Source organism: Mytilus trossulus, chromosome 7 (genome assembly GCF_036588685.1).
Source record: "Mytilus trossulus isolate FHL-02 chromosome 7, PNRI_Mtr1.1.1.hap1, whole genome shotgun sequence".
In the NCBI taxonomy this organism is placed as follows: Eukaryota; Metazoa; Mollusca; class Bivalvia; order Mytilida; family Mytilidae; genus Mytilus; species Mytilus trossulus.
The window spans coordinates 35,601,996-35,629,802 of record NC_086379.1 but is presented as its reverse complement, the minus strand read 5'-3'; the positions used below and the strand labels follow the sequence as shown (position 1 = coordinate 35,629,802).

Below are 27,807 nucleotides of genomic sequence, written 5' to 3'. Positions count from 1 at the left end.
CAGCATGGCCATCGCGGTTCCGAATCCTACATATACATGAAAAGCCGAGAGGCGAATCGATACCATAGGGATATTCCAACTTACGAGTCGAACATAGAACCTGACACTGCCATGGCTTGAAAATAAGAACGACCAAAAGACAAACAACAATACAAAAAACAACATGGAAAACTTGATTTTAAGACTTGGGGATACGAACCCCACCATAAAACCAGGGGCGTAATAGTAAAAGTCAAATGAAAATCTTCCATAAATAGTTCGTAATAATTATTCAGTTAGTTTTTTGAAAGAACCGTGACTGTAATTACTAATAGTTTGATTTGAAAGTCTCTCAAACGAATATTGGCTACTTTTTTTATGTTCAGTATATTATGATGTCATATCAATGAGCTTTACTCAATAGAGAGAAAAGCGACTTAATTAACACCACAGTTATCATATCATAACATGGAAGAATATAGAGGAAAGTCGAGATTAATTCCGGTGCCGGTTGTTTATCAACATGTTTACAGAAGAAATGGTGTAAGTTCTGAAAATGGAAAAAGATTTTATGCAAAAGAACTTAGACCTGGTGACAATTTTACAAATCGAATTAGATATATCCCAAAGACACAAGTTGGTTATCAAGTAGGATATAAAAAGTATGTTTATAGGTATGTTCTGTATATATCGTTTAAGATAGTGTGTTTGAAATTTGCATCCTGAACACACAAAATAATGTCATTCGCCGAGAATTGCATGTGATTTTCATTGACTTTGATTTGCTTGTGCAACTATATTTCAGAAAAAAAACTATAACTTGGTGCGACTGTCATACAATTGAACAAGATAGAGGTTTAGCTAGCTATAAAACCCAGGTTTAATCTACCATTTTCAACATATGGAATGTCAGTATTAAGCCTTGAAAGTTGTTTTTTATTCGTTAGATGTGTTTGAGCTTGTGATTTTCGCGTTTTGGATTTCCCTTCGAGTTCGTTGTTATTCCACCCTCTGATGAAATAGGTCACCATGACTCACATAACATTAAGATACATGTACAGCCTTGTGTTTAGGTTTTCTTTTAGACAAAATAACTGGTTAAACCGATACAATTTTATGAAAATTTCACGATTAAAAGATGATAGTATGGCAATTCGAATTTCAAGATATCTCCTATAATATATAAGATATCTCCTTTAATATATAATATATCTTATCTAATTTAATTTTTATAAGATATCTCTTATATTATTTAAGATATCTCATATATTATATAAGATATCTTTAATGTTATATAAGATATATCATATACGTTATAAGATATCTTATAAACTTAATAAGATATCTTCTGAAGTTTATAAGATATCTTATGAAGTATATGAGATATCTTTAAAACAATTTTTATATAAGATATCTTATATAATTTATAAGATATCTTATAAAGTTTATAATATATCTCATTTAGTTTATAAGATATCTCATTTAGTTTATAAGATATCTTATAAAGTTTATGAGATATCTTGAAGTAAGAATAAACAGCAAAACGGCTTGCCATATGATAGCTGTATTCTGAAAAATTGGTTTAATAAAAAATTGTATCTCTGGAACTTTAAATGCAACTTGTGTCAATTTCGATCTTCAGATGGAGTTCAATAGATTCGTAATGCATACTAAAATGAGCCATCAAAATCCCGGTGAAAGATTGCCCAATGAAGGGTCTGCTTGTCTTGATTTGATATCGCATGTATATGTTGTGTACAAGTTGTAATGTTGTACAAATTGTAATTTGTACAGAATTTTTGTACAAGTTATCAGTGTTTTATGACCTGCTGAACAAAAATGGATGATGCAAGCACACATTCTTTTGCTTCGCATATTTCTGTCAATTTTTCACAGTTTCATAATACAGTCTTATATATTGAGCATTGATACAAACACATTAAATGACCTCACAAAGATTTTGTATGGATATGAATATGGTATAAGGAAAAAAATAAGAATAGAATTTAAACCATTCAGGTATCCTCATTTCCAGTTTGAAGGCAAGGAGAATAGCACTAAATGTTAGGTTGAAGTATATATTTTTTTTAATTTAAAACATTACACTGGTACATTTTATAAGTTAAACCTGTATCACCTGTTGCACGAAGGTAGGTGTCAAAAAACTTATAACTTGTACAAAATTTAAAACCCTGTACAAATTATAATTTGTACAAACTTACATCTTATACACAACATATATATATGTTAGAGTAGAAATTGAAATTCGGTGGGATCTAAACATGGTCCTCCTTTTATCAATTAGAATTCCAATACCTATACTAGTAGGAAATTATAATTCAGATTATCAGTAAAACTCAGAATTCCAATTTCTATTGGGATGTTCACATTTGTACAAGGAGGATTTTGGTCAAGTTGTGCTCAATTTTTAGTAGGATTCAGGATTAGTCCCGTGACCGAAATAAAACCTCGAAAGTTGATATCATTTGCGCTCGAACGTTTTTTATCGGATTTTTTTCACTACGGGTTGAATTTTGACGTCTCATAATTAAAAGTCAGTGTGATTCTGAATTTTAGTGGATTATTATTTCATTGTTCATTATTTTTTATGATACACTTGATAACGGTAGGAAAGGAAATGATAATATGATATATACAAACTTATTTGATATTTTATTTGACAAACAATGTATAGTAAGTAAGCACAGAAACATTTATGAAATCTTTGTATTTAAAGAAATAATTGCTCATATTTTGTTTATGGTATTTTGATAAGCAAACACAAGTTTCTAACTCCAATTCTGACATAAACCAAGCTCGAGATAAGGCTTTACAGTTTAATTTACAAAATTGTCTTCTGAAAATTTGGAATTTTTATAATTATAATTTTGTTCTAAACTCCAAATTTTCTAAAATTAATGTTTAGCCATATTTAAAACTTATGTGAACTTGTTGAATAACTGTACTACCTTCAAGCAATTTTTACCATCAACATCCCCCAGAAATAGTTTAAAAAACCGTTTATATTACTTCTTCTTCTTCTATGTGGTTAATCTGCAGTCGGAAATTCCATAACGCATGCATGCGCAAATATACTGTGCGCGTGTGTCAACCAGTACACGCCAAGTTAAAAATAACAAACTTTGTTGTTTATTTACATGCAGGAACAAAACACATAAAAGTATGTGATGTTTGCAACAACTGTACAGGGTTAAAATCAGGTATCAATAGTTACGCCAGGAACTGCCACACACAGACCCGAAAGGCGACTGTTGTGGGAGCTTGAATGGCACATTCAGGTATAGTTGGTTCCAGTCAACAATTGTTCTTGGGATGAAACTGTATTTATATGCATCCGTTGAAGTGCTGACTCTTGAAAACCTGTCTCTGTGGTATTGTCGGGTTGTTACAGTTGGTCTCCAGATGTAATCTGGAATAATGACTGATGCTTCTCCATGTAAGATCTTAGAAAGGAGTATGAGCCTGGCTCCTTGTCTGCGTACGTGTTGCTAGTGTTGGCCAGCCAAGTGTCTGTAGGATGTTGGTAACAGTTTCTGGTTCCCGAGAATAGGTTGATGTTACATTAAATCGAGCAGCTCTTCGTTGTACCATCTCGATTTGGTTAATATGGCACTTTTTATATGGGTCCCACACTGCAGATGCATACTCAAGGTGAGGTCGGACTAATGTTTTGTATGCACTCTCTTTTATGTCTTGTGGGCACTTATTTAAGTTCCTTCTTAAAAATCCAAGTGTTCTGTTGGCTTTTGATGTTGCTTTTGTTATATGGTGGTCCCAATGCATGTCCTCTGATAGTTCTAAGCAGAGGTATGGATAGTGCTGAACAGTTTCCAGGTAATGTCCCATCATATGGTAGCTATATATAGTTGTGAACGACAGGGTTGCGTTTTCTGGTTACCCTAAGGATGAAACATTTTGCTGGATGGAATGTTATCTGCCAGCGTCTTGCCCATTCTACCAGTTGCCGCGGTAAGGTCTTGTTGTAGCTGCTGGCATGTATCCGAGTTGTGGACGCTTCTGTACAGAAGGGAGTCGTAAGCAGAACAGTCGTAGACTGGTACATGGCGATATAGAATCGCCTTTGTCGTTGATGTACAGCAGGAAACATAAGGCCGTCCAAGGACCGTCCCCTGGGGTCACAGGCACTTGTCTCAAAAATTTCCTATATACCTTAATATAATAAGGTATATAGGAATTTTTTTTTGAGACAAGTGCCTGTGCCTGGGGTACACCGGAACGTACTGCTTTCATATCACTCATTTCACCATATACACAAACTCGTTGATTTCGTTTGGTAAGCCATGCGCTTATCCAACCAAGAACAACTCCACGGATACCGTAGTAGCTCATTTTCTGCAATAGCCGCTGGTGTGGGACTGTGTCAATTAAATGCCTTGGAAAAGTCTAAGACAAGCATATCTATTTAGATATATATTAGAACTTGTCGGCTCAAAGAGCAATTGTTTTTTTGTGACACGAAGATTTTAAATATTGCAGGCTCTGCGCGTACCGGCATGCGGGTACGAATAGTCAAATTTCCATTCATAGGTTTAACTGAAAAATGTTTCTCAAAGTGCGAACGTCGTCGAAAGCACCCTTAGATTTTGCAAGGTTAATCTTAACCGACTGTATTTCTGTTACTTCCGGTGCACCTTAAATTTTGCGCATGGCCACATTGTTATTTCCTGCTTATCAACCGTAAACACAAGTTTGTTGTTTATATTTAGATCTTTATGATAGTTCATAAACCTAAATAGAAGTAAGTGTAAAAAAGAATTTAACATGATTAGTGTCATAACAGGTAGAAAAGCGTTTTTTTAATTATTGGCAAAGGCGTTACATGTAGCTTTCACAGCTGTCGGCGAAACCTTGTTCACTTGCTCCACCATAAAATTATTTTACACTGGAACATCTCTGCCACACACATGTGTATTCCCCAGACCATACATCCATAGGAGCAAGATATGTGGTTCTTCACCCTTTGAAATTATAAAAAAATCATGCTCCACACTTGATGTAGCATCATTTTGGTCAGTCAAATAATTATGAAATACATGTATCTCAAAGCTATTATATTTTTGCTGCTTTCATGTCTTAGACATCAAAGCAAAAAATTAAAATAGCCTTCTAAGATGTCATTATTATTTGGTCTACATTCTGGTTGCAGTGAACTGAAAAAGTATCTCCTATATATGTGAAGTGATTTTCTTTCTATTATGATAGCATTATTCATGATTGCCATTGAAAAAGCATGCAAAGTACGAAAACATATGACATTGGAAAAACATATGATTTGACCATACACCATAGAGGGGATAGAACCTTTATCAGGACTCCAGGATCGGCTGTTTTTAAGCTCGGGATTTCCGGATTGACACTTTCGCTATCCTGGAATCCTATTTTTAATTTCGGGATGTCGGGAGTTGCTTTATTGAAATTTGGGACCTCTGGATTTAGTGTTTTTAAGTCCTGGATTTCGGGATCAAGACCCCTCCTACCTCCCCCCACCATAGTAGTACTGTCTGTACACCATTACATAAAAAAAAGCAGTAAAAGTAATCACATGTTTCCCTTAATTCCATTTTTGATTCTGTGTGCAGAGAGATTTTGAAGCCAGAAAATTGCTTCGGACAACATGGATAATGTAAACAAGCATGTTTTACATAAATCCATAGAATAGACCGAATGCCAGACAAATTGCCCATAAATATCAATTCACCGATTATAAGAATAGAAAATATTTTAAAGTCGTACACATACTTTAATTAAAACCTCTATCATGTCTATTCAGCCTATGACACTAAAAGTTTCATAGAATGACTGCAGAACAATTCAACCACTGTCAAATGAAATCAGTACCAGCGCAAATTTTTAATAATTAATTTCTTCAAATTATTAAATACACAACATTACATTTTTAAATTGTATTTTCCATTGTACTTGTATATAATGTGATTAACTACATTTTTTGTACATTTCAAAATTAATGTAAATGTAATTTGATTGAAAAAAAATAGTATGGGATTGAAATGTACTACTTTCTCATGTACAAATGTAACTTACCTCAGGTCGGACTCAGTATTCAACTAGTATATATATAGTTTTAGGATACTTTTCTTTAATAACATTCCATTTTCAAAAGCATAGTGATAGCAAAATAAAGTAAAATTTAAAAATTGACGTGGATTGAAACTTTTGTTTATTTTAGGACACAATATAACACCAGTAATAAGATGGACAGACAGTTTTCCAGGATGACCACAGCTAGTGCCCCTGGAACCCGTACCTCAAGTACAACTGGAGAGGGGAAATTCAATAAAGCTTCAAGGTACAATGTAATTGATTGTAAATAAACATAGGCACATGTACATTGTAGATATAAGAAAATGTGATATGAGTGCCAATGAGACAACTCTCCATCCAAGTCACAATTTATAAAACGTAAACCTTTATAGGTAAAAGTACAGTCTTAAACATGGAGTGTTGGCTCACACCGTACAGCAGGTACATTGTAGTTAATATATATCCATGCCTCTGACTTTGGTACAAAATAGATATAAAATCTGTATTAAAACCCATTCAAATATTTAAATTTCCCCCCTTTGAGTATTTAAAAAAAATTATAGATTTAAATGTATCTCCCTTGAATTAAAAACAAAACAATACAGATATCAAACAAATGTTAGTCCAAAATTAAGTGTTTTTATACAAGTTATAAGGTTTGATATAGTTGTTGACCTGTGACTGGCTATACAGTGGTGCATGGTAAATGATCATACATGACCTATACATGTATATATGTTGTCATTGACGTTGTCATACATAAACTGACTTACAACACTTTGAATTGTTCAAAATTCTACAGATTTTCTACACCAGGAATAGATTACCTGAAGATGTATTTGGCAAAATCTTTCATAAGTTTTGGTCTTCAATGCTCTTTAATTTTGTACTTTATTTGATGATTTGACATTTTTGATATGAGTGTCATATATGAGTCACTTGTGTATGATGTGCAAAATTATAAGCCTGGTATCTACAATGATCTATGATGAAATAATTTTCATAAAGAATATGACCATACACTTGCACCTTTTGTATTTTTCTTTTGAATATCTGAAATATAATTTATACACCTTTTAATGGTGCAAAGCAGTATTATATAATTTGATTGACCAGATTTACATAAGTGTAGCATTTAGAAAAAGAAGTACTGGAAAGAAAATCTTGAATCATTTCTGTTTAATTGAATTTTAAAAGGAACAATGGAACTGATTTCTCCAGTTACACAGTCAATAGAATATATTTATGTTTGATAATAACATAATACATTTTTGCTTAGGTTTCCTGATTTAAAAGGAATATTTGACAAGACTCACAAGCACATATTCTGAAATTTTATTTTTATGCCCCACCTATGATAGAAGAGGGCATTATGTTTTCTGGTCTATGCCTCCATTCATTTGTCACTCTGTTCATTCTGCTTCAGGTTAAAGTTTTAGATCCAGGTAGTTTTTGATGAAGTTGAAGTCCAATCAACTTGAAACTTAGTACACATGTTCCCTATGATATGATCTTTCTAATTTTAATGCCAAATTACAGTTTTTATCCCAATTTCACAGTCCACTGAACATAGAAAATGATAGAGTGAGTGGGGCATCCATAACTTGGGACACATATTTGTTTATTAATATCATAGAAATATATAAAACAAGAATATGTGTCCATAGGACACCATGCCCTACTTATGCTATCATTCTTTTTTTAGTGAATAACAAAATCTAGGTTTTGGCTGAAAAAAGTTGCAATGGATTATGGAGAAAAAAAGGTATTAAACTGCTTTTGCCAGTGTACAAATATTGTACTTCAAGTTTTAAAATGCGTAAGATACATAAAGACAAAAACTTCAAATAAGATTTGTTTATTTCAATCATTAATTAAAGCAGAATATTGAAATTTAAAATCAACCTTGTTGAAATCCTTATTTATATTCACGAAACCTTTAATTTGAAAGTTGTCAGCAGAGGTCATCTTGGGTTAAACATTTTTGGACCTTATCAATCAAATATGAGATTAAATGTCAAATCAGTTAGGAATTTGACAGCTAATCATGTTAATGCCCCTTTAATATGTCAGCTTAGTTTGGTAAAAAAAATATGATGAAAGTGAAGACACTCAAACCTGTTGAGAAATTTGAATATCACAAAATATTAAATAAATATTTACAGAGAATATATGTTAATAATATTTATTGCAGTAATGATCTATCCCATAACTTGTCTGAAATAATAATTTGAAAAGGCTAATTCCTTACATGTAAGCATTGAACAGAACAATTCAGAATTTTGTAGGGAAACAAGCTGTATCAATTTGTATATATATATTTTTTGGAGGGAAGGCAAATTTGATTTTTGATTTTTTTTTACCATATTTGAAGTAAATCTTTAACATAATTAACGTAATGAAATTAAATAGCCTGAAATGAAATTGATTTATTTGTGAATTGTAAGAAATCACAACTGGGGGATGATAATCTAGGAATTTATTTATTTTGGCCTAACTGGACTATGTTCAAAATTCAACCTCCCATAATAAATCTTTAATGTCCAATCCCTTTAGCCAAATGAACAGAATCAATCTATATTTTATCTTTTTTTCATAAAGATATTTAACACTTATATTTTTGTATTTTACTTCATAGGTAAATAGAATGATAGAACAGTATTTTTGGTGCAAATTTCTTTAAAACTTCTTTATTTATAATAACAAATGTACTAAATTTTAACTATGTGAAGAAAAAACATCAGGTACAAAGTGAGCAAATTGTTATACAACATGTAAGATAAGTCAGGTAAGCAATTGAAGCAGACACTAAACATGATCCAAACTTCACACATGAAGTGCCAACTATAACAGAATCAAAACAGTTACTAGCTGTGAAAGTTCTGTTTAAATAAAGAAAATTCAAGGTTTCTATGCGGGAGCATGTCAGGTGGAAATTGTTTACTTTTCTTTATAGATCTTTACTTTTACAGTATAAAATTACGTAACATTGATAATAGAATTTAAATCCATTGGCATTTAATCTGATTAAAAAAGAAAATGTATAATTATTTATAATTTTGCATACACATCATATAACTGAACATGATATATATACTTAAAACACATTTACCTGGAAAAATTTACAACACTCCAAAATAGAGTTTTGAACAAAAAATATACATGTATATGATAATTGTTTCAACTGTTATAACTGTGTTTTGTACTTGAAGCCAATAAGAAATTAAAAACAAACTGTTCTTTAACATAAAATAATGAGATGTGGTATCATTGCCAATGAGACAAGTTTACTATCCAACAAAGCCCATATACAATTGATTTAAGCAATTACAGGTCTTTCAGTCTTTAACTATAAGAAAAACTCATTCCATATATATGTAATAAATAGATATAGAAAGATGTGGTACCATTAGTGCCAATGAGACAACTTGCCATCTGAATAACAATTTATAAATGACTTTATTTCGTGTTTTAAAAAAATAATTAGTTCTCATAAGTGATCCTCAATTCTTTTTTAATGCTTACAGGAAATTAAAGAAAAGTTTGACAGGATTTTTCGGCTTGGACTTAGATGACGAGCATGAAGATAAAAAACAAAGATGGAATAACAGACGAATGAGATTATATAAAGGAAAAGTTAAAGATGATTATCTTCTCAAAGCAGAATCTGATGATTTGTTTTTGGAGAATTCACACCAATTCAAATATATCCATGATCCACTCCGTAGAGTACATCGTGATCGTCCAAGTGAAATGTCATCTAGACGTACCACCCCCTTATCCAGTTCAAGTACTTATGCCAGGAGTAGACCTGGCGGTCCTAAAAGGTTACGTAAAGATTCTGTAATGCAGATGACATGGAAAGGTCTTCGTACAATTGCAGTAAGTTTCAGTTTATACCATTTGATGATTTCCATAGCTTAGATTAAACATAAGGGAGTGAAAAAGTTTCAGACCTAATTACAAAAAATGAAATTATGTTTGCATCTACATTTATAAGGAAAGAATAATAAATAAAGACAATTATATGGTGTTTTTAATATCACACCCCTATTTATTTGGAACAAAAAAGAAATTTCAAAAGCTCTGCTCTACAGATTATATTGGTTGAGGGTTGATACAATGTATGGTATTGAAAAAGCCATATCCATACCTGCAAACTTTTCAAAATCTTCATTGGGGATTTTAAACTTTTTTGTAACTGTTACAAAATATCTAAGGAAACTCCTGTAATTTCAAATCTTGTTTGGTCATTTGCGGTATTTTCATGGGAAAACCCTTTTCAATCATCACACAGAAGTTGAAACTGCTTGTAAATAATTCTATTACTTTTATATAAAGTATGTAATAAAATTGAATACAGGCAAACATTTTCTAGCTTCTAATTTGTTTATTTCTCTTACAGGCCTCAAGAAAGAAACTTAGAGGAAAATCGTACAAACATAGTGCCAGTTTCGATCCTGCTAGAATGGGTGAGGAATTTGGAGATGACCTCTCAGCAAGTTACGGATATGCGGTAAACAAATATTTGATAATTTTATATTGTGGATCCTTTATTTTTCATGGATAGAGTAAAAATGTATTTGTGTGTGTATTGATGGATTTTGTCACCGACTGCATACCAGCCTATAGAAAATTTACACTCCATTGAATATTAAATTTTTTTTAATTCTTTTTTTCACCTTTACTCGTGAAATCAATAAAAATTGGTATCCCATAAATAACACAGTATGCTTAGTATTACTGATCATCATACAGATTGGCTAAGAAATTTGTTTGAAAATAGTCACAGGATATATACCATTAGTGTTGACTATTCTGTAAGAGGTATTCAAAAGAGAGGTAAAAGATACGAAAAGGATATTCAAACAGAAACTTTTAACACCAGAAATTAAAAATGATGAAGAGACACATAAAATCTACAAAACACCAGAAAGCTTGAGACTGAGCATCATGAATCACACTAAAAACTAAGAGTAACCTCAAATGCTACAGGAGGGTTAACAGATGCTGCTCCACAGTCTGTTAAAACAAAATTAGAAAAAATAAAACTGAAATTATTCAGACCTTGTGGTTAAAAAAATATTTCAAATATCAGTATTGATACCTAGCAATGATAATGTATATAAGTGAATGTTCAAATAATTGAATAAAAGTAAAAGCTATTTGCCTAATATTTGTAATCAACAATGAATATATATATTTCAGCCACAACATGAAGATGCTATAAGTCTTGTAGATGATGTATTTTATGATGAACCAATTGCTCCACCAACACACAAGATGTCCAGAGAATACGAGAACTTGTAAGATATCACATAAATAATTAGATCACAGCTGTATTATTATGCCCTTGTCATACATAGCTGTAGATATTTTCAAGTGCATAATTGTGATTTTCATCAAATTAAATTACCTTATTACAATGGCCATTATTTATTTAAAAGTTGGTATCAGGCATGTGTATTCAGGCCATTGCAACCATTGAACCCATTGGATAAAAGTTCAGAAAAATGTTAAATCATAGGTCACTTAACAACGCTTAATGTTTCAAATTTGTATCTAAAATTATTTATGATGTGCTAAAGTTGAAATGACAAGTGCAATTTTCAGCCAGGCATATAAAAATGATAGAGTTTGTCATGGTTTAAATAGTCCTATTATACATAATTCAAGCCATAAGTAGATTCTAAATTAAATGTTCTCCATAATTTCTGAATTTAGTATCACTTTCTCAAAGTAATGATTTATCTTCCAGACCAGCAGGAGGATGGAGGAGGCAGCCACCTCAGGGTTTACCTTCTACTCCATATGACGAGCTTGACATGCCTGAGTTTTGCATGAGAAGAATCAACCCCCAAATCATGAATAATGAAGTTGGTCCAGAAACGAGACAAGTTGGAATGGGATTTGTTGGTAGACTATTTAACAGAAGTTTTAGAAGTGACAGAATGAACTCCAATATTAAAAGTCAGATAGCTAATGTGGATGATCATAGGTAAAAACTGTCTTAATGTCTAAATAAAGATTTAATTATCTCCCCCATTTATTTGATATTTAGTATGTTGTTTCATTTTCAAAAATATTTGTTCCTGTTTAATGTGTGTCAAGCCAAAGGTCTATAAATGTGAACCTTTTTGAAGATGATTTGATTATTGAACTGGTATTAAAAAATGCAACACATATGTTTACATGTATCTTGTACAAAGCATGATTTATTTCAATATCCAAAATTCTTATATCTTGATATAATTTTCTTTACTAGTATGTAAGATGTTTTTTTCATACATTTTTGTACCCAAGTAAATTTTCAATTTTCAACTCACCTTGAGTAACAATTTTCTATGCAACAGAGTTTCATGAAGGTTAATTAAAGTACATCAGACAATTAATATTGCCATCTTGATTTATTAAAGATGACATTTCTAAAGAGTTTTTATTTTCCTTTTTCAGACCATACTTTACATTCTGGGTGACATTTGTTCAGCTGTTGGTGTTCATTGTTTCTATAGCTGTATATGGTATTGCTCCTATTGGTGTGTCAGAGAGAGTGTATGAAGAATCTGTAAGCATAATATATTCAAAGAAAACAAGCTTATAAGACTTATCAGTTTGAATTTGGAATAAAAACATTTTGAGGGCATTTAAAAAATTCAAGGCTGAAAATCAATAAAATACAACAGTTCAGAAAGTTATGTGGCTTATAAAATCTAACTTTGTGGTTGAAATAAGATAAGTGCTTTGATTCAACATTTTATGGGCATAGAAATATGAATTTAATCAAATTTAATTATCACAAAATCTAATATAAAGTATATACATAGATTTCAAAGTTTTTTTCACTGATTCTGGTATCATATTGACATTTTCTCAAAATATCTGGAATGTTCTTTTTGTGTCCATTTCCTATTGTTATCAGGCAGTTGGAATTCGTCATCACTTACTTTTATAAGACTTTGAAAGATCTAAGTGTAAAAATAGTGATATAATCTAACTATGGAACATTTTGTCAGACGGAAATTATATATCCCATTTTGGGGTGTTAGAACAGTTGACAGTACAGAACTATTGCTTTATATTCCTTTCCCATCTTACAGCAAACCATTCTAAACCTACAGCAATTTACTATTCAAAAACTGTAAATACAGTCAGATCTTTGCAACACAGTCTCTGCACAGTATAGAAAAAATAGAAAGCCTAGGCCACATACTTAGTAATCAGATGTAATTCTTACATACTTTTACATATTAAAACATGTTTTTTGATGATAATATCTGCATAAACAAAACACAGTAGGGGTAATGGACAGAACAGTTCAATATCCAATGTATATATATATACATGATATATGTTGTCTTTCAAGGTGATGATGCCAAACCTCGCATTTGAGAAAGTTCGATTTTCAGAGGCTGAAAACTTATGGATTGGACCCAAACAGGTAGGATGAACTTAAAAGGCTTACAACTGTTTAAATAATTATTTATGTGAATATATCACTGCACAGGTCACTGTTGTAGGTCTTTTTATAATAATTATTTAGTTATCTCCCATGTTGGTATTTCATTTGATATAAAGTAACTTGTGTAGCTTCTTGAATAGTTGAAAGCATGCTAATACAAACAAAGTAAATTCTGTTGAAAAAATGTTGTTGATTAAATGTCAATACTAATCAGAAATATGTAAAGAAATGGGCTATGAAATAGTTTTCACATCTTAAACAGAAATATGGGAGCTATTCCATATAAAGTGGAAGGGTAAGAAGGAACTCCAAATATTCCCCATAAAGAATATACTTTCTTTTAGTTATTGTTAATAAAAAAAACAAATTATCATTTATAGAAGTCAAGGTAAAAAATTAATCCTCCATTCCTACCCTCTCCGGTACATTATAATGGAATTATTTATCCTAACCATTAATTTTGATAAATAGTTTATATGCCATATTTCCTTATTGCAGGCTGACTTGATTCATCTCGGTGCTAAATATTCCCCCTGTATGAGAAAAGATGAGAATATATACAATGGTATAGCTAAAGACCTAGTAGAAGAGAAGACATCAGGATGTTGTATAAGGAACGATGGATCAGGATGTGTACAAAGTGTCAGGTCGAAATGTAGTGTAAGTAAAAAATACCAGTTTTGTAGACTTTGTAGGTAAAGATAAAACCACAAATTTAAAAGTTCAACAAAGTACATAATTTCTATTGTCTTGAATATATGCAGACTTGTGTAAAAACCATGAAATCAATTACATGTATAAACAATTTTTTTTTTAAAGAAATGCAAAACACTGCTAAAAATTAAAAAAAATATCTCACTTTATCTAAAAAAAAATCCAATTACTACTATCAGTTATTGAAACAAAACACCTACAAACATTTATAAGTAAGTCTATATTATGCCTAGCAAACTTGAATATTCATTCAAACTAGAAAAAACTAAAAACAGGATGTACTACACAACAACATTGGTTAATTTAGATACATTTTTGATAGAGAAAAATATTTACATTATCAACTAGACTATATTATTTTTTACTGTTTGAATTGTTTTACATTTTCATATCAGGGCCTTTTATAGCTGGCCATGCAGTATTGGCTTTGCTCAATGTTGAAGGCCGTACGGTGACCTATAGTTGTTAATGTCTGTGTCATTTTGGTCTCTTGTGGACAGTTGTCTCTTTGGTAATCATACCACATCTTCTTTTTTATATATAGTTAATTGAATCTATTTTTTTCATTGCAGACAACAATATCAGAATTTAAAAAGTATAATAGTACAAATCCAAGTAGCTTGGGCTTCCTGACCGGTGCTGTGTGTGGTCAAGATCCAAAGTATGTACTATAGAACTAATGTTGAAAACAATGTGTGTTCAAAACAAACTCATTTTATTTTAACATTTCTTTATTCTGCATCTGAATAGTCCCAGAAGGTATTCTAGAATAAATTACAGTTCTCTCCCTTACAGCGTAATTAAGACAGCTCATATCAAAGTTTTGTTATTAACAGTAGTTTTACAACCTGAATGTTCTGAAAAAAAAATGATATTTGCTGGGTTTTTTTTGTATTAAACAAATTGGAAATGAATATAATGAAATAAGGTATTAAATATTATCTATGTTTATTACAAATTTTATTTACAGATATTGCAAAAATCCAGCTTCAGTTGCACCATTTGAATGGAACAAAAATGACATAACAAACTGGCCTGTAAGTTTGGTTTTTTTTTTATCTCAATGAGAATGTATAGATGTATTTTATATTAAATGAGAAGGGTCCTTGCCATCACTGTAACTGTTGGCTGAGTTATATCATGAGTGACAAATGTCAATAATGATAAATAAGTGTTTTATGCAGTAGTTAGTTGTTTTTAAATCTGACAGTTGAAATGGACCATGTTTTAGCAAAATAGTAAAAAAAAACTTAGTTCATTTCTTTCATATTTGTTTTTGTCTCGCCTTGACGTAGTCAAAAAGTGAGACATAAGTATGCTGTTTTGGGTGTCGTCGTCGGCGGTGTCAACAATGTATTAGTTTGTTATTAGGTCTAGTTAATGGTGAACCACAAGTGGTAGGTCAATCATATTTGGTGTGCAGTTGTATAAGCATTGGCACATCTCATTTCCATTGAGATTATTTGGCCCTGCTTCTTCAGTCATGGTCTATTGACTTTGAAACCTTTGCTTATTTTACATGTATTAGTTTGTGATTTATAGGTAAGTTTATGGGAAATCACAAGTGGTAGGTCAATGATATTTGGTATGCAGTTGTATAAGCATTGGCATTTTTCATTTCCATGGAGAATATTTGACCTCGCCCCTCAGTCATGAGTGACTTTGAAACTTATCTTAGTATACTGTGGATTCATTTATTTTTGTTGTTACCAAGTTTCGTGGTTTGAGGAAAACTTTTATATTCATGGTTCCCCTTAACCCACGAAATTCACAAAAATTGGTATCCAAAGAATATTAATAAATTCACAGTACATGTATTAGTTTGTGATTAGATCAGTTTATGATGAACTGCATGCTTATGTTAAGTCAACGATATTTGGTTTGAAAATTTATTGGCATTTGCAAGTATCCTTTCCATAAAGATTATATAGAGCCCCACCCCCTCTTCATGGTTCATTGACTTTGAAACTTTTACATAGTTTTCAAGTTAATGGTTGTATTTAGGTTTGGGAATGACCATCATTTTTCTCAATTGAACTGTTTCATATTTTTATGTAAGGATCTTTTATAGTGGACTATACAGTATGGAATTTTCTCTTTGATGAAGGCCCTAGGATTGCCTATAATTGACTTCATCCACTTCATTTAAAATTTGATGGATAGTAGTCTGATTGTCATTCAATATTTATTGATATATTAGTAAGCTTTTTAATGAAAAATGTTTCAAATAAAAATAATCAATTTATTTAAATGATAGTTTCCAGTGTTAACCTTTTTGAAACTTTACTTAGCATTTATCTAAATGTCTTATTTTTTTTTAAAGTTTTGTGAGGACACCAATGCACCATTAACTAATACCAGTTTTGTATCTGGAGAAGATCGTCATATGACCTGTGAACTTTCTGGCAGACCTTGTTGCCATGGGATACAAGGGGAATGCATGATTACCACAAGAGAACATTGTAATTTCATGCAAGGATATTATCATGAAGACAAATTCCTGTGTTCACAAGTATGTTACAAGCTTACATTTACACAAAGCAGAGTACACAATAAAATATATATGATAGAATTGTTCAAGAAGAAAACGTTGAGTATTTTTATTGTTTGCTAGCCAGGAAGCATTGCCGTGGTTGACAATGTTTTCTCGGGGTAACAATCTGCTCTATCACCCTCTCAGCTATGTGTTATTAAAATAATGCTGAAAGTGGCTTTAAAATCCAGAAACAAGTAGCTGTTCTAGAATCTAAAGGACTATGGGTAATTTCATTGAAAAAAAACGTCACTTCTTTGGTTGAATTCTCATTGTTAAGGACATTTTGAACAAATCACGATGTTTTTGTATACACTTTTGAAAATATTACCCATAATGCATTAGATTCTGATATGGTGAATAAATCAATATTTTTTTTATGAACAACTGTACGTTTAAAAAAAAGTACTGTGGATAAGGATTTGAGTTTTCAGATATAAATTGCACACAGTCATGATTTAAAGAATTTAGCAATAGAAAAGCTCTAGTCACTAACACATGTACCATTTTAACATATTAACTTATTTAATACTTCTTTGAATAGGTAAAGTGTTTGAAGCAGATTTGTGGAATGATACCATTCACTGATGATGATATTCCTGATCAATTTTACAGATTATGGACATCAATATTCTTGCATGGAGGGTATGCTATCTGTTTTATAATGTCAGAGGGAAAAAATGGAAAAATAGACAGGAAAATGCAAAAAATATTTGATTTTGTGGTTTTGCTAAATAGTCTGCATATAAGCCAATAGACATTTTGTAGTGATGAACATTTGAAATTGTGGTTACCATTTATTTTGCCCAAATAATTCATTAGAATTGGTACCCCAGAATAATAATTATATATATATATATATATATATAATGAATCCATCAAAATTATTGAAAGGAAAAATTAACAAAGAGAAAGACTTAAGGTGGTACCTAACACTACAGGGAGATAACTCTGTAAAATCAGCAGAACGTTTTAATGGCGTTGTGTTCATAAGGGAATATTAAGCTTCTCAATGATCAAAATAAGTGTTTGTCAAACTGCTATATAACCAGTGTAGTTTTTCTGATCAAACGGTTCGTTCAATTTTTTTTGAAATTTTCATATTTTTGTCAAAGGGTCAAAGTAAATACTTTAATTATTTTTTTTAAAATTAATTTTAGTTAAAGTGTTAGGTACCACATTAATAAAATGAGTTCATGATTTTTAATCAAAAGTTTCTTGGATACATGGGTAATCTATAACTTTACAAAAAAATAACTGTACACTTAGATGTTTGTTTGTTGAAAAATCAATGCCTTGTACATATTTTTAAAGAGCCACTATGCACAGATGTATGTTTATAAGCATATTTTCAAAACGTTAAAGCTCAAATTAGTGTTTTTATGATATCTTTTTTCTTGATGTACTATATAACTGATTTATTAATATAATACATATTTATTTTGATACAGATTATTCCATTTGCTGATAACAATTGGCTTCCAGATGTTGATAATGAGAGATGTAGAAAAGTTAACGGGATGTATACGTATGACCATTATCTATGTCGGGTCTGGTATAGCTGGCAATCTAGCTAGTTCTACCTTCCTTCCATATCATGTTGAGGTAGGTCAAAGGTTCATGTTGATAATAACAAATATAGATACTGGAAACTCAAAATTTTTGGTGAATACCGGTAAATAATATTGCAAAAAATGCAATGGGATAGGTCTTCAAAAATTAAAAAAAATGTGAATTTCTTATTTCTTTTAATTTGAAATTGATTGCGTATATAATAAGAAATACTGATAAAAGTTAATAAGTGATAACAAAACTTGATGAATTTATGTAATCAAGGCGCTTTTGTTGGTTTACCTTCATCAGAAAGGCTAGAATCTATCACTTTCAAAATAGGGACGTACAAATACTTTGAAACAATAGGAGCTGTATGCATATTTCTAAAAGGCACCTTAAAACAAAGCCAAGTAAATAATGAAGATCCAGGGATATATATCATGTATATGTAAATAATAAGAAACGGTAGAAATGATGAAAAGGGACTCAAAAGAAAATAATAAAGGAAGCAGGAAAACAAGTTGTATGTTTTTTATGCCCCACCTACGATAGTAGAGGGGCATTATGTTTTCTGGTCTGTACATCCAATAATCACCCTTCAGGTTAAAGTTTTTGGTCAAGGTAGTTTTTGATGAAGTTGAAGTCCAATCAACTTGAAACTGAGTGCACATTCCTTATGATCTTTCTAATGTTAATGCCAAATAAGAGTTTTGACCCCAATTTCATGGTCCACTGAACATAGAAAATGATAGTGTGAGTGGGGCATTCATGTACTGGGGACACATTCTTGTTGACATTATATTTACACCTGACCTTATAGTTAGACTTGATCTTAAATTTATATTTGTCCTTGATTTCTTACTTGGCCTTAGATTTAGACTTGATCTTAGATTTAGACTTGAGAGCTTAAAATTAAGACTTGAACTTAGATTAAGACTTGACCTTAGATTATACTTGACCTTAGATTTAGACTTGATCTTAGATTTATAATTGACCTTAGTTTAAGCCTTGACCTAGATTTATATTGAATCCATTTTATGTTTTAGGTTGGACCAGCAGGAGCACAGTTTGGTATTCTAGCCTGTTTATTGGTAGAAGCCATACAGAGTATACAGATGTTAAAACGACCATGTTTAGAAGTAACCAAGGTTCTCCTTTTCATTGGTTTCCTGTTCTTACTAGGACTATTACCATGGATTGACAACTGGGCACATTTGACAGGTTTCGTCTTTGGATTTTTGTTGGCATTTGCAATTCTGCCATACATCCATTTTGGCAGTTTTGATAAGACAAGAAAATGTGTAATGATTCTTTTTGGATTAGGAGGAGCTACCATTTTGTTTGTTATGTTAATTATATTGTTTTATATCTCTCCTATTTATAACTGTCCAGGGTGTCAATACTTCAATTGTATTCCAATTACAGAAAATTTCTGTAAGAATATGGAAGTTCAGATCGACAGAGAATCTACGTACACAGCTTATTTGTAGACATACACTTCAACTCGCATGGATTTTGCAATTTTTACCTGACCAAGGTGAGATGGGGGAAACCTTTTGACAGACACCTCCAAGTCAGAGTTCAAGTTTACTAATTTTTAAAAACCTTAAAACATACACTCACCTGTGCCCACCATTTACAGTGGATATACAAATGGATAAAGAATACCTTGCAAACAACAAAAAAAGCTTTTTGATAAAAAAAATTGACCAAAGTTTTCATGAATTTAGTAGGCTTTTCATGGGTAATAGGTGGAAAATGCAAGATCCAACTGAACTGAAGTGTATTTTTCTATTTTAGAATATTTTCTTTTTGATAGATGCATTTATTAATTATTTAGGTTTATTTTGTGTAAAAAATTAGTGCTGTTTATAATTTTAGCCAAAACAAAAAGATTTAGATAGGATTTTTACAAAGAACTATTTTTTTTTGTAAAGTCCGTGCATGTTTTGATATTGTTACATTTGATATTAGATAACTCATTTAGTTCCTTCTTGATATTTCAATTCATAAAACATAGAATACATATATTTTCATCTTCATTTTAAAATATGCAAGTTTTAAAATTTCCAATATATTTTGTTAAGCATTTGTTGAAATGGGAAGTACCTTTCAATACAGGAGTTTGGGTAAGATAATTTGATAAGAAAATTTGTGTTTTCATTGACAGTTATATAATCCAATGTTTATTGCAAGTAATAATTTGATGAAAGTATTGCACAGAAAATATGACATTTTTATATCTTTGTTTGTTCTACTGCCTTGTTGATCATGACAAATTTTACTATATGCTGTAGGTTTTGAAATGAAATTCTACAAAATTAAAATAATGTAATAAATCATGATTTCTGGAGGTGATTTCATTTTAAATTGTGCATAATAACAAAATATTTACATGTGTTTAAGTGAAATTAGTTTCTCCAACTGCAATAAATATGTTAAACATTGAAATTAAAAATTTGTGTTGAAATATTACTGCAGTTGATAAATATTATGTATACATAAGACTTTAATATTTAGTGTAAAATCATTTAATCAATTTGCATTAGAGTAAAAAAAAAATCAACTATTCTGAACTGTTTATGGTTCATTTTTGCCTAAATATTTTATGTATTTTTCTTGTTATTCTTGACTGGAGGGTACATTCTTCAGATATGTTGCTCAACTGTTTGTATAAATTGTGTCTTGGGATAATGATCTAGCCTTTTCGATAGTATTCAGACACTTATTAGTGAATGTTGATTCTCTGTGACCCAGTTTAGGACAAATAGTTGTCCCAATTCAACTGTTCTCAGTAAGTTTTATCTAGGACAGAAATAAGAATCAGTTGGTCTCTCTGCATTATTGACTCTCACTAGGGATTGCCTGCACTTTTTATTACATAAAAATTGGTCAATATATAGCGAGATGATAGCCATAAAATGTTATGTAAATCCAGAGATTATTCTGAATGATTTATTTATAATTCATTGACTAGGTTTACAGGGGTTAATGTAGCCATTGTAGAGCAGTGGAAAAGAACAACTGAATTATTTAGGTAACTAGGACACACATTTTTATGAAGTTTTTCAAATGGTGACTAATTTATAGATGTTATTTTGAGTGTGTCTTGAAAAGAACTTTGTCTTGTTTTATCTGTGATATCTGTCTCATTGAATGTGATTTCTCTATTTATTGTAATTGTATATATATGTGTAGATACAAAATACAAGTAGAAAATATTATAAATATCTGTGTATGATATTGACCTTGTGATGCTTTTTTTTCATGTCTGTATAATAGGTCTGAAAAAAATATGGTTTATTTTTGATACAACTACCATTTATCGCTTTGATCATTATCATTCTATACATTTGTTGATTTTCAACTGAATTTGTGTTATACAAGGATATTTTTTGTAACCAACTGTTCAGATTTTTAACTAAATGTATTTATATGTACCCGGTATGATATCTTTGTAACATATTCTTTATTATTTTTTTGTCTCCTAGCGGCAGCTGTTTCTAAATTTGGATATTTAAACAATAAGAAAATATATATGTATACAATGTTTCATTTCACTAAATGATATATTATACATAATTTTATTCAATATTTGAATAATGAACCAATTGTCAGAAAAGTTAACCTAATAAAAAAAATATGACAGCAGTAAAAACTTGATGACAATGGCAACAAATTATGACGCATGTATTTTGCATTAAACCTATGTTTTCTATAGCGATACATATCAATTAAAATTTTCTAACTAGTCATCATTTAGCGATGTGTCTTTCTTATTCTAGATATATTGGGCACATAATTTTTACTTAACTTATATTAAATAAATTTATCTTCCACAAAATATCTTAATTCTGAAAAACCAATATTTTTTTATGTATAATTATAATTACATGCAGGCATAGCAAGGAAAACATAAATGCAATGAAAGGCAAATAAATGGATTTTCCAGAAAATTTCAAAAACAGTTATCCTTTTAAGAAAAGCATTCATTTCGTATTACTTGCAGTTCCCATAATGTTTACATGTAATTGTGAAAAGGTCTTTTTGATCAAACATGACTGACAAACTTTTAGTCTATGAATATTTTAGATATTGTACTGCATAGATAAATAGCTCAAATTTGCATTTAAATGGAATTAATGAATATTTGTTTGTAATATTATAAGCATCATATTTATTTTGTAATTAGTTATTTCTTCATGAGCAATGCATTATATATTTTTTTTTATTGATTATTAAAAAGTAGGGAAAGGTATTTTTACTTTAAACTGAATTTCTTCTGCTGAATTTGGCATTGTAATATATATATTATTTAGATTATGGATAAGTAATGAAAAATGGTTGTGATAAATAGCATATATGTACAAATTTTGTTTTTTCATAATTGTGTGCCTTTTTATTTTTCATAATAAAATGAACTACATGGAAAATTAAGGCAAATAAAAATTTTAACATTCTGTCTCAATTAAAAACTGACTTCCATATTTATAATTTTTATTTTTATATATTTTTAAGGATCTTTAATAACAAATATTGATGTTATGCATTCTACTAGTAGATGATCACTCAAAAATATGAATTAATTTCTATTTTTTTTTTTTAAGATAAAATCAGTTGCAATTTGCTTAGCTTGTTTAAATTTGAAAAAAAACATAGTGCTACCTCAAAAAATAACAGTTTAAAAAAGATTCTGAACTGGTTGTATTTAAATCAAGAGCAGATAATCAAAATAACTTCACAAAATACTGTAAATTCTAAAATTTATGGGATGTAAATTTTTCTTTAATCTGTTTGACTTACATGTACATATAGATATTAAAGGACCATGTATTCACAAATAATTCTTTGTGCTTCTTAACTTTCCATCGATTTGGAAATCATTCCTATTTTTTTTACTGAAATGCATGACTATTTATGTGTTTCTTTAGTATTTTTTTATGATATCATCTTCAAATTGAAATTCTAGGGAATTTCTGCACATAATGTGAGTCTCAAAATTATTACACAACACAAGGCTTCTTAAACTTGTGTGTTGCATAATTTGTTGCTTAGTAAACTGAGTAACAAAGGAGACATCTTAAATAAAATGAAAAATTCCAGCTGAACATTCCTTTCAATTTATTTTTTCTTATAAACCTTTCTACCATCATAAACTATGTGTTGATCAGCATACCCTCTCTCAATCATCTCCTAAGTAAAAGTGAATGTGCAAGATGGCAAATATTTAACAGAATTTTATGTTTTCCCTAAAGTTTTTGTCAGAGATTAATGAGTAAAAAAGCATAATACACAGATGTGGCAATTTTTAATGTGTCTTCAATACTCAGGCTATTTTTATATATTTTGTTTTTCTGATACTATTGTTAATGTGTACTATTTATCTAGTGCCTTCATATCTGTATTTATTTTGGTAAAATATTGTTAGAGGTACATGTACAAAGATATTTTATTATAAATAAGATGAATTAATCAGTGTACTGAAAGTTCAAAGTAAAACTAAAAACGAAGCACTAACGATGCAAAATGTATAAATAAACATTTTAAGAATGTTATAAAAGATTGTATTTGAAGAACTAACAATTTAAATAAACCTACAATATATTTTTGAAAGATTGTTTTTCTGCTTTTTACTGAAAAAAAAATGAATTAAGGTGCTGGTGCATTATTTTATATTTAATAGCAAATTTTGTATTAACTAATAAATCTAAATAATAGGTTGATACACATTTTGCAGGTTACAGTTTATTTGTTTGTTTTTTTGCTTAACAATTGTCATGTATGTTTACATCTAAACTAAGTCTAATCTGTGTGTGTGATCTTGTTATTGTGTTTCTAACAGGATGACTATTTGTTTTGTAACAGTTTTGTTTATAGTCTCTCCTTCGCATAAGGTGCAAAATAACTTTGTTTAATAAAACAGCGTTTTCTATATACATGTATACCCTTAGAAGCATCATGTGATAAGACTTGGTCCAGAAATTTATATTGTAAGTTTATAGTGTTAACATATGTTGTATGTTGAGGAACAATATTGAAATATTGTTTGAAGTAGTTTCATCCATTAAATAATTTATAGAACTTTTCTTTCTGTGTTATTATTTGAGTAATTGCCAAGGTACCAATTGCGACATTAATGTTTATTTATAGAAACCATGCGATTCCCTTTTTTTGGTATTCATTGAATTTTTTCAGTTAACATAGGAAGAAAGACAATTCCTACCCACATTTTAGTTTTTATTTTGCCTTAGAGGAGTCAAAAAGCTAGCCATAGGTATGCTGTTTCTGATTGGCGTCAACTATGTATAACTTTTTTATCAGTTAAGTTTTTATGGGAACCACCATTGGAAGATCAATGGTATTTGGTATTCAGTTGTATAAACATTGGCACATCTATTTTTATGGAGATTATTAGGCACTGCCTCCCTCAGTCATGGTCTATTGACTTTCAATTTTTTGCTTATTTTACATTTATTAGTTGGTGATTAGGTAAGTTTATGGGGAACCACTATTTGTAGGTTAAATATATTTGGTATGCAGTTGTATAATCATGACACATTTCATCTCTATGAGATTGTTAGGCCCTATACATTCAGTCATTTTTCATTGACTTTGAATATTTTGCACATTAAAGTTACATGGTAAAGCATTCAATTTTTGTCGGTGAAATTAACAAAAAAGGTGAGATATATCTCTGTAAATAGTTCATAAGAAGAAACTACTGTACGTAGAGAGAAGCATTTAACAGAGAAAAAAGTCAGCATGGACAAATTCATCAATTTACCCCTTCATTGGCCTTGAAAGACTGCTTTCACTCATGTTGTTTTTAGTTGGTTAGGTAGGAGAGAAAATTATAATCTCTGCAAAAATTATCAGGAGAAATGTCAACATGGGGGAAACCATTAGATATTTGACAAAGTAGTTGACGCCCATTGTTTAAAATTTTTAAATCTTATTTCACAATATTTCATATTAACTGAAAACTGAATTAGATATAGAAAGCTTTTTTTTAAATAAAAACAGCATGAATGATCATTGATGCAATATCTACGTAAAAGGTTCCAGATAAGGGTTTCAGGTACTAGGAACATCTTGTGTAAAAAAACGCTGCACCACATGGTAAATTTGATGGGTTTATTGGTTTAGAAATAATCCAGAATCTAACGTTTTTGCAGCTTACATAATTTTCTTTTATAATATGTGTATTTGATACCCAGTTGAATTTTACGCACGGCATCTTGTGTTGATTGACCGTTATGGAAGAACTGTTTCACAGATGATATCGGATATGATCCTTACGTCGTAACTACAGTCCTCTTCCCTTTCATAAATGTGACCTACCGGATTTGATATCTCATAAGCAACACGACGGGTGCCACATGTGGAGCAGGATCTGCTTACCCTTCCTGAGCACCTGAGATCACCCCTAGGTTATGGTGGGGTTCATGTTTATTCATTACTTTTCTATGTTGTGTTATGTGGACTATATATTGTTTGTCTGTTTTGTCCTTTTCATTTTTAGCCATGGAGTTGTCAGTTTATTGTCGATTTATGAGTTTGACTGTCTCTCTGGTATCTTTTGTCCCTCTTTTTTAATACTCGTATGCTTTATCAATACTATCTTCTTGCAGTTGTCTGTGTCCACTTTGTTTCTCTTCACTCAAAAGACGGTTATGAAGTTGCCATCAGTCATATATATTTTTAAATGTCATTGGTCTTATTATTAGTTACAAAATAAAAACATTTTGGGTGTAAAGTGATTATTTTAGTTACCATATGTAATAGGACTACTACTATATTTGTTAAAAAAAGAATTCATATGGAAAACTTGTCTGCCTGACCAATTGATTTAACATTTCTATATTTCCCTGCAGCAGTCTTAATTACCTGCCGAGTATACCCAATGTAAAATAAACTCCTCAAAGATACTTTTATTAACATTTTGTACGCATTTCATTCATAAACGACTCATCAGTGACGCTTGAATCAAATACAAAATTGTACATCTTTAAAGTAAAATGAGATTTTATTAAATAAATAATTACCATCATAAATTCTGAGTGCATCCATCTGCGCAAGTCTGACAGGCGGAAAACCCCAAATACAAATATCATCCAATGAGAAGAGGGATGACCAGTGCCCGTATAACCATGCCTTTATATCATCCATTTAATTTTCCAACGTAAGCATGAAGCCATAGGAAAAAAACAGGGGATGAAGGGGAGGTTGGGAGGGACCTTTAATTTATGATGGTAAGTATTTATTTAATAAAATCTCATTTTACTTTAAAAATGTACAATTTTATGTCAATAAATTCGTTACCATCATAAATTCTGAGTGAAATATAGAATCTAACACAAAGCTGAATCCCCTGAACCAGAAGATGCAGGAGGGAAAAAAACTCTTTGTGCGTAAACTAAAGGTCCTAAGGAGTACAAACTCTGAGCTTGAGTAGCTAAAGACTGCATATAATGAGAAATGAAAGAATTTTCAGTTCTTCAGAAACCTGCAGATAAGACTTCCTCTAAAGAAGCATTATTAAACAGGGCCCAGGAGGTAGAAATAGCTCTAACATCATGGGCGTTAATATGCATACTATTCAGAAGTTCTTCATTAGAAAAACTGTAAGCTAATTGAATAGTTTTACAGATCCAAGTTGAAATGGTTTTAACAGACAAATCTTGTTTTCCTTTGTTAATAGGAATAAATAACCTGGAATTTGAGGAGGTGCGGAGACTTTGAGTTCTCTGAAGATATAAAAGTAAGACTCGGATAGGACAGAGTACTTCAGAACTTGAATCAACAGGAAGGGCTGGAATCACAATCGGTTCTGAACCTCTACCAGGAATTTGATTTTTGGCTAAAAAAGCTGGATCCGTTTATAGGGTAACAGATAACTTATCCTTATTAAAACGAAGGCAGTAGTCAGCAGTGGAAAAAGCATGAATTTCACTTCTTCTTCAACCAGAAGCCAAGGCAAGAAGGAAACAACACTTATACGACAAAAACTTGATTTCAACCTTTTCCGCAGGTTAAAAAGGATGGTTTTTTAATGCTGATAAAACAAGACTCAAATTCCAAGACGGAATTAAAACTCTCTGTCTAGGGCGTTCAAGAGTGAAATTCTTAACTAAAAGAGAAATGAATTCACCATTACCAAAGTCTTGACCTCCAGACAGTTGAATCGTCCTAGAAATAGCAGATCTATAGCCTTTAATAGTAGAGGGAGATAATCCTTTCTCTTCAAAAAGGTGGATCAGAAAGTCTGCTAGTTGTTGTACAGAAATTTGGAAAGGATCAATTTCCTTCCCACTACACCAACTACTGAAGATAGTCCACTCGGCATCATACACGATGTTAGTGGAATCTCTGACTGCCCTGGAGAGATGTCTGGCTGCGCATTCAGTAAAACCTCTCTCCTTGAAGCTATCCCTGACAGAAGCCACGCGAACAGATGTAGCTTCTCTGGATTGGGATTGTGTCG

The 27,807-nt window shown here is 30.9% G+C and overlaps 1 protein-coding gene across 3 annotated transcripts; it reads left to right on the top strand.

Moving 5' to 3' along the window:
• Window positions 1-444: 444 nt before the first annotated feature.
• LOC134724997 (inactive rhomboid protein 1-like) lies at window positions 445-24,409 on the top strand. 3 transcript variants are annotated; one of them, XM_063588439.1, is made up of 15 exons: window positions 445-641; window positions 6,209-6,328; window positions 9,591-9,945; window positions 10,469-10,579; window positions 11,272-11,369; window positions 11,822-12,061; window positions 12,517-12,628; window positions 13,427-13,501; window positions 14,021-14,182; window positions 14,809-14,897; window positions 15,207-15,273; window positions 16,560-16,748; window positions 17,314-17,414; window positions 18,221-18,374; window positions 19,370-24,409. In XM_063588439.1, the coding sequence occupies exons 1-15, from the start codon at window positions 448-450 to the stop codon at window positions 19,811-19,813; spliced, it is 2,511 nt and encodes an 836-aa protein (XP_063444509.1). In that variant the 5' UTR covers window positions 445-447; the 3' UTR covers window positions 19,814-24,409. The 3 variants fall into 3 exon arrangements, with proteins under 3 accessions (XP_063444509.1, XP_063444508.1, XP_063444510.1); XM_063588438.1 differs by having other exon boundaries at window positions 445-653; XM_063588440.1 differs by lacking the exon at window positions 445-641 and adding an exon at window positions 4,616-4,759.
• The last annotated feature ends 3,398 nt before the right edge of the window (window positions 24,410-27,807 follow it).